This window comes from Oculina patagonica, chromosome 9, assembly GCF_052425735.1.
Source record: "Oculina patagonica isolate OP01 chromosome 9, crgOcupat, whole genome shotgun sequence".
Lineage (NCBI taxonomy): Eukaryota > Metazoa > Cnidaria > Anthozoa > Scleractinia > Oculinidae > Oculina > Oculina patagonica.
Window position 1 is genome coordinate 5,803,761 of NC_135766.1, and position 17,744 is coordinate 5,821,504.

General features: G+C 39.0%; 1 protein-coding gene across 2 annotated transcripts in view; it reads left to right on the forward strand.

The window, feature by feature from the left end:
• Positions 1 to 5,632: 5,632 nt before the first annotated feature.
• LOC144665231 (long-chain-fatty-acid--CoA ligase 5-like) overlaps positions 5,633 to 17,744 on the forward strand; it is a 29,522-nt gene continuing 17,410 nt past the window's right edge. For both annotated transcript variants that reach the window (XM_078526436.1, XM_078526437.1), the window contains exons 1-12: positions 5,633 to 5,741; positions 7,006 to 7,120; positions 7,735 to 7,802; positions 8,225 to 8,326; positions 8,651 to 8,750; positions 12,765 to 12,937; positions 13,467 to 13,499; positions 13,634 to 13,685; positions 14,259 to 14,332; positions 15,923 to 16,003; positions 16,833 to 16,915; positions 17,130 to 17,181. In XM_078526436.1, the coding sequence (XP_078382562.1) occupies positions 5,703 to 5,741; positions 7,006 to 7,120; positions 7,735 to 7,802; positions 8,225 to 8,326; positions 8,651 to 8,750; positions 12,765 to 12,937; positions 13,467 to 13,499; positions 13,634 to 13,685; positions 14,259 to 14,332; positions 15,923 to 16,003; positions 16,833 to 16,915; positions 17,130 to 17,181 (972 nt within the window). In that variant the 5' untranslated portion in view covers positions 5,633 to 5,702. The remainder of the gene's footprint in view (positions 5,742 to 7,005; positions 7,121 to 7,734; positions 7,803 to 8,224; positions 8,327 to 8,650; positions 8,751 to 12,764; positions 12,938 to 13,466; positions 13,500 to 13,633; positions 13,686 to 14,258; positions 14,333 to 15,922; positions 16,004 to 16,832; positions 16,916 to 17,129; positions 17,182 to 17,744) is intronic.

Genomic DNA, 17,744 nt, shown 5'->3' on the forward strand with positions numbered 1-17,744 from the left:
TCAGTGACCTCAAATTCTTGCCAATTGGTTTTCCACGTTCGAAAGTTCTTCCGTGAGCATTCATTTCGAGGCTACGTTTACACGGACACGGTTATCAATCAACACGGTTTCATGACCTCGAAACCGCATCGAAAACGACACGGTTTCGAAGTGTTTACACGGAACCTATTTAACCATTTTCCGACTGTTTTCAAATGTGATTGTATAAGCAAGCGCTGCTCTCTATGCGTGTTTCACCATGTTTACCCTTCGTGACCCAGCCAATTTGTGCCAAAATACGTTGCCGTTTTCAAATCGATGCGGTTTCGTCGTTTTTGACCGTTTACACGTCCAACGAAACCGTATCGTTTTGAAAACGCTCCACTTTTGACAGCGTTTTCAAAACGACCCGGTTTCAGTAGTGGTCTCGATCGGCGCCGTGTAAACGAAAGGCGTAACCGCATCGAAAGCGATGCGGTTACAAATGAAACCGTGTCCGTGTAAACAGTGCCTCACTTGAAAAGTTCAAAGCAAAGTTGTTCTGCCCGCGAAAAGAAACAGAATGCCACGTGACTAATCCGGTCGCTCGAAATGGTCACGTGAGCAAGCCCAAAATTCAAATGCGATCGATCGTTTTTTCCGGGGTGCTAACAGTTTAGTGATTTCGGTAGTAGTATGAGTAGAAGGCCCGGGTAGAAGGTTTATCCTGGGCATTGTTGTTCGAACATATCATGGAAGAATTCAAACGTCTTTCAGTTCAAGCATTTTTTTTATTTTCGCGGAGTAAATGCTGTATTTGTCAGTCGCGACGGCTGGGTGCTTTGCGACTCATATACTTTGGCTTGGTTAAAAAAGGTAAACTTTGACGTTTGCCTTTAACATGTTTAATCGAAGTAGTTGTTTCCTTTCGAGTTAGAAAGATTTCTACTCGGCTTAATGCAGAAAAATAACGCCTGATCGCAGGTTAGGTTACGCACGACAGAGTTACCTTTTGTCTCGTCACGCAATCTTAACCCCACATTGAGAAGTAAATTTTCGTTTGGATATTACCAAAAGCCGCTTCTCCTCGCGTTATTCTTTACCTTACGGCTACACATGCCATTTCTAACGACTACATTTCCAGCAAAACAGTTGCTGTTTATTTTTCTAATGGCGATGCATTAACTTCTGAACAGAAGAAACGTTTAACGTTTACTGTTTCCACCGGAAGTAATTTCACAACAGGCTACCTTAACACATTTAATGATGTTGCAATTAGCGAAGCGCACTAATGACGTCACAGAATTTGACCCCCGGTGTGAGTCAGATAAAATTTGGACAAACAAACCGCTCTCTGTAAGAGCAATGTATGATTGGCGGCCACTTTGGAGGCATATTTAGCGATTGTTTCACAAAACCATGGCCAGATTGGCTCGGAATTCGAAAGCCTTACCTGTGTAACGTAGAAAGCTCAAACCGTGGTTTGAAACAAAAGGTTTGTCAAACAGAGCGATTATTCAATAAATGTGTAAAATGTTTTACTCTCAGTTATTGAATGGATTATAAAGGCCCGATTTGCTGCCGGGATTTGCTGAAAGAAAACATTTATTTTTATGAGAAATGCAAAACGTTTACACTGTTCTTAGTGGCACATTTTGCAACACAACAGAGCTAACCTCAGATTTATGCCACCACAAAATTACACAAAGAAACGCTCGTCTGATCGGTCCCCTTGCTTGACCCGAATATTTAAAGAGGTCAATTTCGTTACACAATTGTCGCGGCAAATACTATTTTTAAATTAATACACTGATCGAGCTCCGCAGCTGTAGCTGCAGTCTGTAATAGTAATGGGGATAAATAACAGCTTTATTAAAATCAAACTCGCCGTCAATAGACCATTTGCATTATGACGTAAAAGCGCAAAGACTTCTGGTAGTTGTAGTTAGGTTCGCGGGAAAACACCATTTCTGCCTTATGATTGGCTAAGGGCAGCCAAGCGTGAAGGTGGACATCCAAATTTTGATCTGAAGTTGAGCTGCAAAGTTTACGCTCTTGTTGCTTTGAAATTTGTTGATACATTTATTTTTTTCAGTTACCTGTCAAAAATATAGAAAACAGGATGATAGCTTTAGAATGAAAATTGACTGAGTTCTGTGTTTTAACCAAGACAGACAAATGTTGTTCGTGTTCAAGTAAGTTTAATATGTACGTTGTGTGGCGGAGTTGACTTGCTAGAGATTCATTCATCGCGGCCGACAACTTCGAATTCTCTTCGTAAATAATTTTAGCCTAATATGACTAATATCACAGCTTCAAAAAAGCGCACTGGAAACAGATTGCTTGAAAGGACGAGTCGAGAATATAACTAAATTTGTGTGGAATCAAGTGAAAGCAAGGCAAGCCATTGACTTTGTTCTTAATCGATTTTCAGACGTTTAACAAACGATCGCTTCCATCGATCACAGGTGAATGAATTCTTCACTGAAAAGCTTAGAAAATTTACCATATTTCATGATTGTTCAGCGGGACGGTCAGTTCAATTTATTTTTACAGTGAGACAGAGAAACGAGTCAAATAATTTTCCTCGTTCAATCGAGCTTCATCGATGAATCATGAAGGGTCAATCATAAAGAATTTTTAAGCTGATCAATCAAAACTTAACTGTGCAGGTGAATACAGATCATTTGTTTTTATCTTAAAACTGTATTTTTTTCGTCAAATCAGAACTGTAATTGCAATATTCTTTAACAAAGAAGTTTTCTTGTTTTTGTACTGGAAATGTCAACTCGTCGAGTAGCAGTTGTGGTTTCAATCCGAGCGAGGGCCGTGCGAGCAAATATAATTTTATTTCCATAATCTTGTTGATGAACGATTACTTGTGCGACTCGAAAGGTGAGCCTCAAAGATTTTTACGAGTGTAGAAATCATGTACTGTGCTCCCCCATGTTTAGAAAGGGTAAAATATTGCGTCTTCGTATATTATTTGAAAATACCTGGTAAGCAAAAGTTTTAGGAATTTAACTAAATAACCGCGCGACTGAGACTTGGAGAACACTCGTTGAAACTTCACTACAAAACGCAACCCAGCAAATATACAATTTCTTGCATAGCTTTTTTTCATTTTAACGGACTTGGTTTTATACTGAGAGGTTGCCTTTTGCGCTTTAAATGAAGCCACAGGGACGTCTTCTTCGGTGAGAGTATTTTTCTTTACCTCCATCACGATTTTCTTGGGCAAGCGAGCAAAATTTCCCGCGAACTTAACTACAACTACCAGAGGTCTTTGCGCTTTTACGTCATAATGCAAATGGTCTATTCCATTGGAAAGGCGTTTGAATAGCATAATATTTTCTCCCTCTATCTATCATGTGTCGAAACAGATCGGATGGCCGGCGATCAGTGCCGTCAAATTCGGGAAGAATTCTGAATTTCTTGCAACCGACGATCTATCCGGGGCCTAAATGAAGCAAACATACAAGTGCTATCCTTCGCAATTATATAATTCGATAGTAATTCGCTATCCGCCGCTTAAATTTTTCGGCAGCCTGAATAATTGTGCAGTGGGAATCAAGGTGTCATTGCCGGATCTTCGACTAATAAATTCAATTTTGGGCCATTTTTTGGATACCTTCAATCTGTTTTTCAATTACTAAAACAAAAATGTTTGGAATCTATCATTTTTCGAGCCTTTCGAGAATCTCGGCCTCAAATTGTGCCTTTCTCGCCCTTTTTTTCTTGTCAAGGATGCGTCCCCTCCATACAAAGCCTTTGCCGAAACTAAAATTGTTGTCTGATACACGCGGGGGGGGGGGGGGGGGGTATCATGTGGCGAAATCTATTTTTAGTAATAGTGCGCTTCGCTAGATGATGTTGCAATTCTAAATTGTGCAACTCAGCAGAAATAATCAATTGTCACGAAATGAGTTCCCTTTGGTTAACTATTAGCAACGTTTTAGTGTGTGAAAGACTTGTACGAGTACAAATTTGCGTTGTTAATCGTTTTAGGTTAAATTAATATTAGCGCCTAAAGACTTGTACTAGTAAAAATTGCGTTCTTAATCGTTTTAAACTTCGCTGCCTTCGAGCGCTGAACCCCTTACATTCTTAATTGGTTATGTGACGTAAGATTTGGGCTACTCACGTTTTTGGTTCTTATATAACGTTTGTAAATTGACAAGTCACGTTTTTTCTACAAGAACGGAAGTGCTGAAGCACAACTATAGAGTGACACTTTACAAGTCACGCGCTTTGATCACCCACAGCGGAAAGTATTCCCTTGAGAAATTAAAACAGTCTCTTGAGAGTTAACAAGAATGCGATCCCTTCCGGTTCAGATTTTAGCCCATGTAAACGCTATTCCCCTACTTTTTGCTTGTAAACAAGCAAAAAAAGTCGAAAAAATATAGTACGGGGGGAGTTGGGGGGGGGGGGGGATAAAAACCAGCGAACTAAAAATTTGACGAACAAACTTCTAAAAGTTCTTATAGTTTCACCCGACACCCCCAATCCCTCTATCACATTGTAATAGATAAAGCCCCTCCGGGAATGGAAGCGACAATTTGGAAACGACAACTGAGAAGCGACAACTTGGAAGCGACAAATTGGAAGCGACAACTGAGAAGCGACAACTAGTGACCCTTATCGGCTTCCGTAGCTTTCAGTGTTGTGGCTCGTGCGTGACGCACACAGCGGTTGCTAACGACGACGAATACGCGATCAGTCTTTTTTTTTCGTGGGGGTACTCGAAAAAGTTTTGTACGGGGAGGCTCCGCCCGGAGATCCAACCCCTTACCCTTTTATATTCCCTTTTGATAGAAAAGGCACCCCTTTTGTATACCTTTTATTGCAAAAAGGCACCCCTTCCATATACCTACACGACATCATATTTAACTAAAACGGGAAGTTTTCTTGTCATTTTTAAGGAGCGCTTAATAAATAAAGACGATACAGCCAAAATTTGTGTCTGCTCGAAATATTTAATGTATATAAAGGCCTTTAAAAATATCATTATGGCAGATTTCCCTACCCTTTCATATACCTAAATAAGTTCTGAAATCCCTACCCTTTTATATACCTGGAGCCTGAAAAAGGTACCCCTTTCGGGCGGAGCCTCCCCGTATAGGCCATTATAGGGAGTACCCCCCCCCCTCCGGGCCCTCACCGCCCGTTAGCTAACGTGAAATAAAAAATAACAAAACATCCCATACATCCTGCATACGTCCGAGTCAGAGAATAACGAGCTATCGACAATTTTTGCACGTTTGCTATTTGGTATTTATTATTTGGTGTCTATTGCACGTTTGGTATGTATACGCGCTGAAACAGAACTCATTGTGGTTTGTGGCTTGTGACGTACGCAGCGGTAGCTGGCGCGTGGCATGTTGCTTTGCATGCACAAGGGTTACGACTTTTCAAATGTCAAACTTGCGTGACGAATTATCTTGGTGTTAGCCGAAAAACCGAAGACAGTTATCAATGCACACACGGACCCATAAGGGCATATTTTTTTATTTTTCCCATGCAACTGTATGTAAAAAGAATATTTAACATTCTCTTAGTAGCCTGAAACCATGCATGAATAATAAAGGTTTTACGTATATTTTTGCACGCTTTAATACCACACATTGTTTCAACAACAGCCAATATTTTTGTTATGCTTCGCCAAACAATCGTCGATTGTAAAGCCAGTCGCGAACGCTCTATTATACGTGTGTTACTTGTAACCGGACTGACAACTCGCCATGTCACTGGACTTGGAAAATCAGTCGATCAAAGTTGAGGTAAGTTTCCGAACAGTTTGTTTTTGAATCGTTTGTGTCGTCACCTGGCCAAACCACATAAACAAATTAAAGTAATTATGTTGGTTTTCTTTCGTTTTAAACCATGGTTTAAACTTAAGATCACGGCAAGATTATAAAGCGATCTTGATCGGTTGGCTAGTTTATTTAACACAGATTCGTGCAATTTGCTTTATTTTTATACACAGTGATGCGAAGGAAAGAACGTGAAATTACAATTTGCATTTAGCTTTTTAGTACGCTTCAATGCCACAAAAACATGGCGCACCATTATTTATTTCTCTTAGACATTATCAAGCCGTGTATTAAAAAGTTACGTACTCACTTTTCAGAGAAACGAACAAGGATTTGACGCCGTTGCTTATCGATTATTTTAAAAACGCAACAGTAAAATTTTAATATCCTGAGCTATCTTGGTCACGTTGTTTACTAGAAACACGCGAGTTACTCTAATAATGTCATGTGAATTCTTGCGGTTTGTGCCTAGAATTAAATATTGCTCGGTGTGATCACGACTCTGCGAACCTTTAAAAGAACGTCCGTTGATGGTACGGACTAAAAAATTCAAGGAGATCTCTTTCTGAAGCCCTTTTGGCCAAGTACTTCTGTTTGTTCTAAAAGCGACTTTACTTTACATGACATTTTGTTTTCTTCCATGTTGTTGTCTTCACTGAATCCTCCCGCTGATTTTGAAATGAAACTGCCGTTGGGCAAATTAATTTGCTATAGGCGTTTCAAGTGGCCATAGAACCGAAATGCGCATGTATAATTTTATTTTTCAGGGAAGATAGCTTTCATCGAGCTGCGTTAAATTATTTTTTTAATGTTTTCAGAAAAGTTAGCTTACATTTAAATTTTGTAACAATCTTTCTTTGCATTCGTGCTTCTCTACATCTATTGGTATCATTTCTTTCCCCATTTGTTGTTAACGTCGAGAAAGTAACTCAGGTTTTGTTACTTATGTTTTAAAGCCGTCTCCTTTCTGCTTATTTTGTTGCAATTTGGGAAAAGCAACAAAAAAAAAACTGATGGAAAAAGGGGGCGGAATAGAGAGAGGCTCAGCGGAAGATTTTGTCGATAATTAATTGTTTATTATGTTTAGTATTAATATGTTTAGGTATCACAAAGAGAGACAAACATCCTTTTAACCAACCCCTCTTCAGGCCCCCATCTCTCCATTCCCTCCACACACCCCTCACCCAACCAGTATCGGTAGTGTTTGATTTATTTGCTGGCCCATTTCTAGGGAGGTGTAGACCATGGAGCCCGAAGAAGTGTCTTGAGAAAGGAGCTAGTTTCACGCATTTACGATGACGTCACGACTCCTTATGAAGGTTTCCTTCGGACTGTGCGAAACTCCGGTAAGACCTTTACTGAGGTCAATCTCTATTTTACTCATGATAATCTAGCACAACATTCAGGGATACACCTCAGTTTTCGGCACTCCGACGATTTAGGACTGACCTTATTAACATGACGTAGTAACGTTACGTGGTATCGTCACGTTCACGGCTATAAAAATCTGTTAGACTACACTTGATCATTTTTTTAATTTAAGATAGTTCTTATTTCGAATACAGATTTTTTAATTAGTTTTTAATTAGTAGTTTTTTGATTGATAACGTTTCTTGTTTATTATTTTATATCGTGGGTTTTTTATTGCATATCTTAGTTTTTTTAATAATTGTAAATAGGAGGGCCACAGGCCAGGTTTATTAGCTTTGTAGCTATTATATATATGTGCTACCCTCTATAAATAAAGACGCTACTTCTACTGCTACTACACTTTCCATCGATTTCTAACTGCATAATTACATTTCGCACTCATTCAAATAAAAATACAAGAACTCCTAACTCTTATTGTCGTATTGTCCACGCTATTGCGTCACGTTACTACCTCATTAAGAAAAAACAGCATTTTGAGCCCGCAAATAAAATGGTTAACAGAAATAAGACACAAATTTGTCTTTCGCAGGTGATCGGCCGTGCTTGGGAACGCGAGGGGGACCTGATAACAAGTATCAGTGGATCACATATGAAGAGGTAATACTTGTTCAACAGCCTCAGTTTGTGTCGCTTACTAATTACAACACCACGCCTAGGACTCATTGTAAAGCGATTTTCAACCTAGGCGTGGTGTTGTAATTGCTAAGCGTACTGGACTCAGGATCGGAGGTCCCGGGTTCAAGCCCCCCCACACTGTCACTATAGCTGAATTTGTTGTCGGTCGTTTCGAGTTCATCTTCTTAAACACGCTTAGTAAATAACAACAAGTCTACCTCCTGCCAGTTGAGATTTTAACCATGTCGTGTTTATTTGAAAAAGTTGTTCTTCTATTTGAGTGTCATGTGTGGTAGCTAGCTATCTTGAAGCTCATAGCAACCATTTACATTCAAACAATTAATTCTACCTTCTTGCTACAAGTTTCGTCCCTTTGTTCATTTGCTCGTTCGCTTTTATTGTAGGTACACGAGCGTGCCACTAATCTTGGCTCGGGCTTAGTGCACCTCGGTTGTCAACCTTCGCAAAATACCTTCGTTGGAATCTACGGCCCTAATTGTACCGAGGTAAGCAAATATTTTCATTAAGTTATTGCGTCGTGGACTGACTGGGTTACTAGATAGTCTCGTGACCCTCTATGACGATGACGATGATGATGATAATGATGATGATGATGACGATGATGAGGACGTCATGCTAAGACGCCAGGAAATTCTATATTTTAGAGGTCAGCTCGTATGTTGCCATTCTGCAAGATCATTCCCCCCTCCCCCACGCGGTGTATCACCTGGGTTAGCCATTCCTCGTATTGCTCCTGATCCTCAACTTCAAACTATTCTTTCAAAATAGAAAGCAACAGTAGGTCACCATGTATCCGTTCTCATTTTCAGTGGGATCTAGCAGACCTTGCATGTCAGATGTATTCCATGATTTCTGTACCAATTTACGATACACACGGAGTAGAAGGATGCGTTTATATCATAAACCATGGTAAGATTCATTAATACAACCGTGGCCAAGGGTGAACGAATTTCTCCGACTGCTGGCGAGAGTTGAACTCTTACCAATTGCCATTTGAGCGCGCCAGTACGCGAGTGTTGAAGAAAATCATGCAATTCACGAGCGAAAACCTTCGTCGACTCTCATAAAAATTGAAAAAGATTGACATTTGATGAGATCTAGAGTATCTGGGGGCTGGCGACCCTGCGAGAGTTTAACACTCGGTTAATTCGCTCTCGATCGTTGGGTTATTACAGAATTGACGTCACAAGTATTGCTCGTCCCAAATTTCCCTTGGGCAATCGCGACCAAACGTGACCCAACAGCGCAGAGCTTCGCAGTCAGAGGGCTCAAGACAGCTAAACCCAGCTGCCAATCAAAGGCTCTTCGAGCAACCTCATGGTAATTCGATGAAGTGGCGTCCTTCGCTTTGTTTTTCAAATAAGCGTTCAAGAATGTAACGGTCTCACTTCATTTGCCTTTAAATGCTTTTTTTTTTTCATGTGAGTTGTGTCAATGGGTCACTGATGCTTTGTGCTCTCCGGCTTCGAAGCGCAAATTCTATTTTTCACCACCAAAATAAATTGTAACCTTTGAATATGGTTTTTACTGTCTTAGATGCGATAAATTGTGTGTTCAATTACTCTTCTGTCAGCACATATATAATATACATACTGGGCAGCGACTAGCCTCCCACGCAGTCGTTCTTAGGGGTGATCGCGTTACACTCCTCCCCGCGATTGCGTTACATGGTGTGTAACACAATCGCCCCTAAGAACGACTGCGTGGGAGGCTAGGCAGCGACAAGCGTTGTTATTTTTTGAACAGCCGATGAAATTTGAGATCTGCTCGCCTCAAAAAGATGAAAAACGGATGACGTGACACGAGGTGACGTAACACGAAACAGAAACGTGCTACGCAACTCGTGTTTTTCCAGTGAGCTGAAACGTTTATAAAATCACGTCACATGCAATAATAATTTTCTATAACAGTTTAAGCGTAACTATATGTAGTTCATAGGTGCTGTCAGTAATGTCTCAATCTCACTTAATTTGCCTTCGAGTGTTTTCTTGCGTGAATGGGTCATTGATAGCTTTTTTTCTTCAAATAAGCGTTCAATAATGTAACACAATATCACTTTATTTCCCTGTGAATGTTTTATTTTTCCATGGGAATTGCATCATTGATGGTTCGTGCTCTCAGGCTTCGTAGCGCGAATTCTATTTCATCACAAAAATATTTAAGTGTAACCTTTGATCCTTTTAAGCATTAAGTAAATTTGTTTTGTGAATATGTTTACTTTTCTGCCAGCACGTATAGCGTTATTTTAAGCAGCGAATAAAATTTGAGAGAAAGATGCGCGTTTCTGCACGACTCAAAAAGATGAAGAACGGATGACGTGACACAAAGATGATGTGACGCGAAACAAAAACGAGCATGAATGTTGTGTTTACTAAAACGCGTCTTTGAATGTTTTCTTACGTGAATGGGTCATTGTTAGCCTATGCTCTGAGGCTTCGTTGAGCGAATTCTTTTCTCTTTTATCACCAGAGGATAAGTGTAAGTGATCCTCTTTCGATTTGTTTTGTGAAATTCAATTTACTTCCCTGAAAGAGAGAGACACTGGAACGAGGTTGAAGAATAATTTGTTTCTGATTGACATGTGCTGAATGCGTTTAAAAGACCTTTCCATCAGCACGTTTCTCGTTTAATGATAAATTAATTGCGGTTTGATATCAGAATCGAGTGAGTGAGTGAGTGTTCGAGTGAGAAAATGCGGCCCATAACATAACCTCATTACCATTCGGTAATAATCAAAGGCTCTTCGAGCAACCTCATGGTAATTCGATGGATGAAGTGCCGACCTCCGCATTTTTTCTAAATAAGTGTCCAATAAAGTAAAGCAATCTCACTTTGCTTTATTTTTCCACGTGAGTTGCGACATTGATGGCTCGTGCTTTCAGGGGTCGTAGCGCTATTCAGTTTTCACAACCAAAATATTTACCGGTTAGTGATCCTTTTAAGCATTAAGTAAATTTGTTTTGTGAATATGTTTACTTTTCTGTCAGCACGTATAGCGTTATTTTTGAGCAGCGAAAAAAAATTGAGAGAAAAGATACGCCCGAGCACTTCGTGTATCTGCTCGAGTCAAAAAGATGAAAAACGGATGACGTGACACGAGGTGACGTGACGCGAAACAAAAACGTGCCGTGGATGTTGTGTTGACTAAAACACGTCACAAGGCGAGCGTAATAATTTTTTATAACAGTTTAAGCGTAACTATATATTATGTCAGTCCTACGGGGAATAGATATTCCAAATAAGCGTTCCAACTCTTCCCGATGGAAGCGTCATTGATGCTTCGACGCGAAATGCTCTCAGGCTTCGTAGCGCGCATTCTTTATCACAAAAAATATTTAAGTGTAACCTTTGATCCTTTTTAGCATTGAGTAAATTTGTTTTGTGAATATGTTTACTTTTCTGCCAGCACGTATAGCGTTATTTTAAGCAGCCATTAAAATTTGAGAGAAAGATGCGCGTTTCTGCACGACTCAAAAAGATGAAGAACGGATGACGTGACACGAAGATGATGTGACGCGAAAAAAAAAACGTGCATGAATGTTGTGTTTACTAAAACGCGTCATGGAATGTTTTCTTACGTGAATGGGTAATTGATAGCCTATGCTCTGAGGCTTCATTGAGCGAATTCTTTTCTCTTTTATCACCAGAGGATAAGTGGAAGTGATCCTCTTTCGATTTGTTTTGTGAAATTCAATTTAGTTCCCTGAAAGAGAGAGACACCTGGAACGAGGTTGAGATTTGATTGACATGTGCTGAATGCGTTTAAAGGACCTTTCTGTCAGCACGTTTCTCGTTTTAATGCTAATTTAATTGCGGTTTGATGGTTTGATATCAGAATCGAGTGAGTGAGTGTTCGAGTGAGAAAATGCGGCCCATAACATAACCTCATTACCATTCGGTAAAAATGAAAATCATGACAATATTACTTTCCCCACCCATCTAGGAAGCCTGTAAATATTCAAAGGTTGAGTCATAGCTCCCTAGGGCTAAAAGGCTATTGAGTAAGCTGAAATTGAAAAGCAGAGACCGATACAACGTAGAATGAGAGAATTAGTTTTGTACTATATTTCGGCTGGCCAAACCAGCCTTCTTCAGGTACAATGGAGTTTACATTGGCTATGTTTAAATTTATCTTACGAAATACCGGAAATACGTAAAACTAAATACAGGAAATATGTAAACAGTGTAAAATAAAAAAATTAAAATATGCTAAGCTTAAAAATGACAATAAAACAGCAAAAGTAGAAAAACTAATAGGTTTCTTCGCGTATGTTAAGGCCATCGGGAACAAGTGTTCTGCCTTTTAAAATTAAAAAAGCTTCCCTGGCCTTACGGATTGAGTCTCGGTTGGAGAAGACTTTTTCGATGGGGATTAATTGTATGTCATTAGCAGTGTGGTTAGGCGAGGAAATGAAATGTTGTGCGGCTGTAGTGGGTTTAGATTTACCGTTAGGGTTATCTATGGTACGGCGGTGTTCATTAAATCTGTCTTTTAAACGTCGTTTAGTCTCTCCTATGTATTGTAGATTACAGCGGTTACATTGAATCATGTAGATGAGGTTTTGAGTGTCATTCTACGTTGCATCGGTCTCTGCTTTTCAATTTCAGTTTTCTATGTGTCAAACCGATTAGATCACTCAGCTGATCCAACGTATACCGGTAGGAGATCGTACACGGTTTGCTTGCTTGAACTTTTAATAGTTATTAAGTAAGCTACTCACTGGCACAAGGTTCCGAGACGAAGCATTAACATCCCTTAGTTTACTCCAAAAGACTAACTTGAAGACCGAGGTAATTCAAGAACGGATTCTAAAGCCGATGTTTCGTCAAATCAAGATAGAATTGCGTATTTTCATATATTTTTGTGGCATGCCCGTTACATTCACATTTTTTACTATATAATTACTATAATTATGATTGCAGCGGACATCGAGACAATTTTCTGTAATGGGAACAAGCTTCGATTTCTTTTCGACAATGCAAAACAATGTGAGAAACTGAAAAGAATCATCAAAATTGATGAACCTGTAAAAGAAGAAGAGAAGAAAGAAGCTGATTCACTTGGCATTACTTTGCTTTACATCCTGGAAGTGCAGGTGAGCTGTACAGCGGTTTTCACTTGAGGGTCAAAAGTAATTCGCTAATTCGTAATTCGCTTTGGATTTGTATGCACTGTACTGAAAACGTTGATCTCGATAGAGCACTTTTCAACACTACGCGTGATGTAAAAAATGCTCTATCGAGATTAACGTTCTCAGCGTTCTCAAGTAAGTTTTCATACATTTTTTGTTATTGTCTTTGGAAGAATCTCGCTGTTATGTTAAATCGACACATTTTTCCAATGCTGATATGACCCTTCATTCCTACTCCCCCCGGCCCTTTACTTTCGTAATTGTTATTTGTTATAAACGGTTGAGCTAGAAATTTGGAATAACAGTTACTCTCCTGCCTCTAAATTCTCATACTCAGCTGTCTATCCTTTCTGGCCATTGTTTTTATAATTTTCAGCTAAAAGAATGCCGGATTAGTTGTAGCAAATGCTGAGAAAAAATGCTGATTTGTTACGATTTGCGATTTAAGATTTGCGTTTTATTAATGTACCATTTAATAAATTATTCTTTTCAGCAAATGGGCACCAACAGTCCTCATCCGAGAACGGTGAGCTTCAAAATAGAATTTCTAAGTCAGTTGAAATGTTTAGCCTTCGGGTTTATTAATTTTGCAAATTTTTCTGTGTTGCAAGCTAAATGAACATTCCAATGAACAATAAAGATGGGATATTTTATTTGCAGCCCGGGAAGCCCGACGATATTATGACTGTCTGCTACACAAGTGGAACGACGGGTAAATATGTCTTCTTTTTCCTTTCTTTTTTCAGTCTGCTTCATAATAGCAGTGCACAACGAACCAATGAAAAATGCTATGAAGGAATCTTTCGTGTGCAACAGTAATCTGGTAACGTCATGACAAATTTCTTTTACAAATGTATAACCCTGCCTGCTACTTCCATTTCAACGGTCACTTCTGAAGATGTATGTAGAAGCATACGAAACGTCAAGTAAAAAGGTATATTTTTTCTAACAATGTGTTTGTTCGTAATGTTTATTACTGCAGTTTGCGTGTAATTTCTTGTTAAGCTGCGAGAAAAAAGAACTGAATTTAACCCCCCTGGGCGCGACTTGATCCCTTTCTAAAAGATACCCTTTTTAATTCCTGATCTCTTTAATTTAGACCGCTTACTAAGTATGACGGTATTTTTAACTTCTTCATGTGCAACCCTCAATGAGATCCCTACGGCTAAATATATGTTAAGTCCTGAACACCGGTAGCTAAGTGAGACCAAACCCCCCGTCCCTTGATATGGGAGTACACCTCACCCAGGTAATTTCTCATGTCCGTGTGTTCTTTAACATACAGGAACACCTAAAGGTGCCATGATGACACATGGAAACATCAATGCAGTAGCCTCTGCCATTCAAGTGCATTACGAGGTTTACAGCTATTTCGAGAAAGGTTGTCGGAAAAAAAACATCAAAGTGCACGCGACAAGACCGAAAGGTGGTCTGGGTATTCACTGGCATTTTGCATATTGGCCCAGAGGAAATTTACAAGTTTGTATTTTTGCACGTGGAGAATTTGTTTTTCTTCTCAGGAGGCCTATATCTGTAGCTTTACTTTTACTGTCGCATGTCTTTGAGTGAGGAAAAATTCTTCTGAACTTCAGAGGGCCTAAACGTACCTTGTTTCTACATGTCTGAAAAGAAAGAAAACCTGAAAATTGCGCTTATTTTGTTGTTATATCTCATTAGTATTCAACACGTGCAGTAGCTCAATACGTGTACCCATACTACCTTTAGGGATTGGCTTGTGCAGTTTTGTGCTTTTTTCCGACAACGTTTCTCGAAATAACTGTATACATCAGCGCATAAAACTCTTACTTATCAGGGACATTTTCATGTTTCTACTGAGTATTCAAAAATGTTTTCGCTTAAAAACCTACTTTTCCTTCCTTGTACATGTCCTATTACGTGAGTAATTTTTATTAGCACAGCACATATTTATAACAAAATGGTGTAGCGATACAATTCCATCCTTTTTATTAAATCACGCGAAAATGCCAATATCAAAATGTTACTATTTTACCCTTTGATGTGGAGTTTGCTTTTGATTTTCCCAGGAGAGACAGAATAAACAAGACAAGACAAGTTGCAAGGGATAAATGATCATCGCAGTGAATTTCCAATTTAAGCAATAAAGAAGCCTGAAAAATATCCCGTTAAAGCCCTGAATTTTTTTTCAGGCTTCCTTATTCCAATTACTTAAATTGGAAATTCACTACAATGATCATTTATCACTTCCATAGCTAGACATCCGCAGTTCATAAATGAATCATTTTAGATACATTTCATCGAGACAAGTTGCATTAATCATGCTCTTACGGCTCTTAAAAAAATAAAATGTCTTGATAATAAATAAATGGAATATTACTAGCTTACCAAAGCTGTCTATCCAGAAATCCATTGGGTCTTATGGTTTATGGTTAATGCTTTTCACGTGGCCAACGTTTCTTCAACAACAACAACAACAACAACAACAACAGGCTTTCTTTGTATGACTATAAATAAATACATTATTGCAAAGCATAAAATTTAACTGAAGCGAAATTTGAAACAATCATAATCATGTAATAGAAAAAACTGAACAACGACTGATTTCTTTCGTGAAGTCGTTCATTTTGTTTTTATTTTGCCACACAAACAAAAAATAGAATTATGAACAAAGTAAATAATACAAATCAAAACACAAGATAATAATGAATATACAAAACTACAAGTATAAGGTTATTAAAGATAGAAAACAAAATGGCGAGGGAATCTAATAAAAACCACGGGGCTTGTAAGCTTAGGTTCCCTCACAAGAAAGATAGATCGGCCCAAACTGTGCACGTTTCCTAAAGGTAGCTAGCTTTCGAAAATAGAAGTTTAAAAAGACTTCTAAACCCTTAAAGTGGCAGTACTGCCGAGAATCAGTCTAGCTCTGTAGTAAATTAGCGCTGGACTCATATACATTTTCTGTTACAGGCATCCGGAATTAAGATGACTCCAGAAGACTGTATGATTTCCTATCTTCCGCTCGCTCACATGTATGAGCGATTGGCTCAGGTACACAAGAGGTCTAGAGTCTTGGTTTCTTTTCGTCTGTTATAAAATACAACAAACAAATTGAATATAGAGCATTTAAAATCGTGTGTCGTAAAAAAAAAGTTATCACTCTGGCCAATCACAAAGGACGTTGCAATCCAGTGAACCAATCAAAACTAGAAGAGAATGCATGTAGCCGTGGCACGAAGCGCGGGAAAACGTGCCGAAAAGAAGCAGTCTTGGTGTTTACTCCTGATTGGTTGAGAAAATGTCGCAATTAGCCATGTTCAAAACGAGCAGGGGACTGGGTACGAATATTCAATATCGATTACACTGAAAAACTGGGCCCGTCATCTGAAAGAGCATCCAAAAATTAGTAACTCAACCAAATTTGAGAGTTATTGGTTTAAACACATAGGTATGGTTCACTTTTAGAAATTGCTAATATAGTATGGATTGGAGGGACAGCTGTCCATCCAGCCATACAAAGCTCTCTTATTTTAACGATATTTAAAAGAGTTCCATGCCTTTGCGTTTAAACCAATAACTCTCAAATTTGGTTGAGTTACTAACTTTTGGATGCTCTTTCAGATGACGGGCCCAGTTTTTTCAGTGCAATCGATATTGAATATTCATACCCAGTCCCCTGCTCGTTTTGAACATGGCTAATTGTTTTAGACCAATTACTACTGTACTGAAGCGTATTTAAAGTCAATAACTTTCGACGCTCGAGTAAACATTGTGGTTCCACAGTGCGAAAATAATTTTCATTGCTTTTAAACAGACCATGCACAAACGCGAATGGGATGTGAGGAATTAAAATACGGCTGCTTTCTATTTTAAATTGTAGGCACTTTGCTTTCTCAATGGAATGCGTATTGGTTTCTTCCGAGGCGACGTGAAACTTCTCCTGGATGACATTCAAGAGCTCAAGTATGCTTCTGAATTTTATGCCCTTAAACAAATATTTCCTTTTACAGTCAACTCTCGTTAAAGCGGACACGCTCGGGGCGTCGTTTAGTGTCCGTAATAACGAGAGTCCGTAATAGCGGGGTGTCCGCAAGGCGAGAGTTGACTGTACTTTGTTCGTTTAACAATTTACGTAACGAACAAGAATGATGTGATGATTGATGACTTTACTTTACAGACCAACAATTTTCCCGTCAGTTCCTCGACTACTTACTAGAGTGTACGACAAGGTAAACAAATTTTATAATGTCGACAGAATAGCATGCCTCATACATGTATACCATTTTAGTGTATTTTAAACTTTTGAAATCCAACATGGCGGCCACACGGAGGTTTTAAAAATTGCCTTAATGATACTAGGAACGATTCTGCAAAACTGACTGGTTTTGAATTTCTAAATTTAATCAAGAACGATTTTCATTTTTTTTGTCATCAGTGTCATACCTTCTCTTAACAACACACAGTCAGCTAACCAATCCCTGCAAATATAATTTTTAGGGCAACTTGGCAGCAAATGGAATCGATTGAGTCAGCTTAAGTTGTCGTATTGTTTACAGTTTATGTATAGTGCTATCGCCCGGGTAAGAATACTCTTGTGAAGGACTGTTGACGACGGATAACAGCAGCATTTTGTGTGCACTAGCCGAATCTTTGTAGCCGCAATAAAGAGACCTCTATCTTCTTGTGATATGGACATTTTTTTAACAGCGAAGCGCGCGCGGTGTGAAATAACCGGCACGCATACATGCATGCACAGGCGATAACGCTTTACAATGATCCCAGAAATTGCATT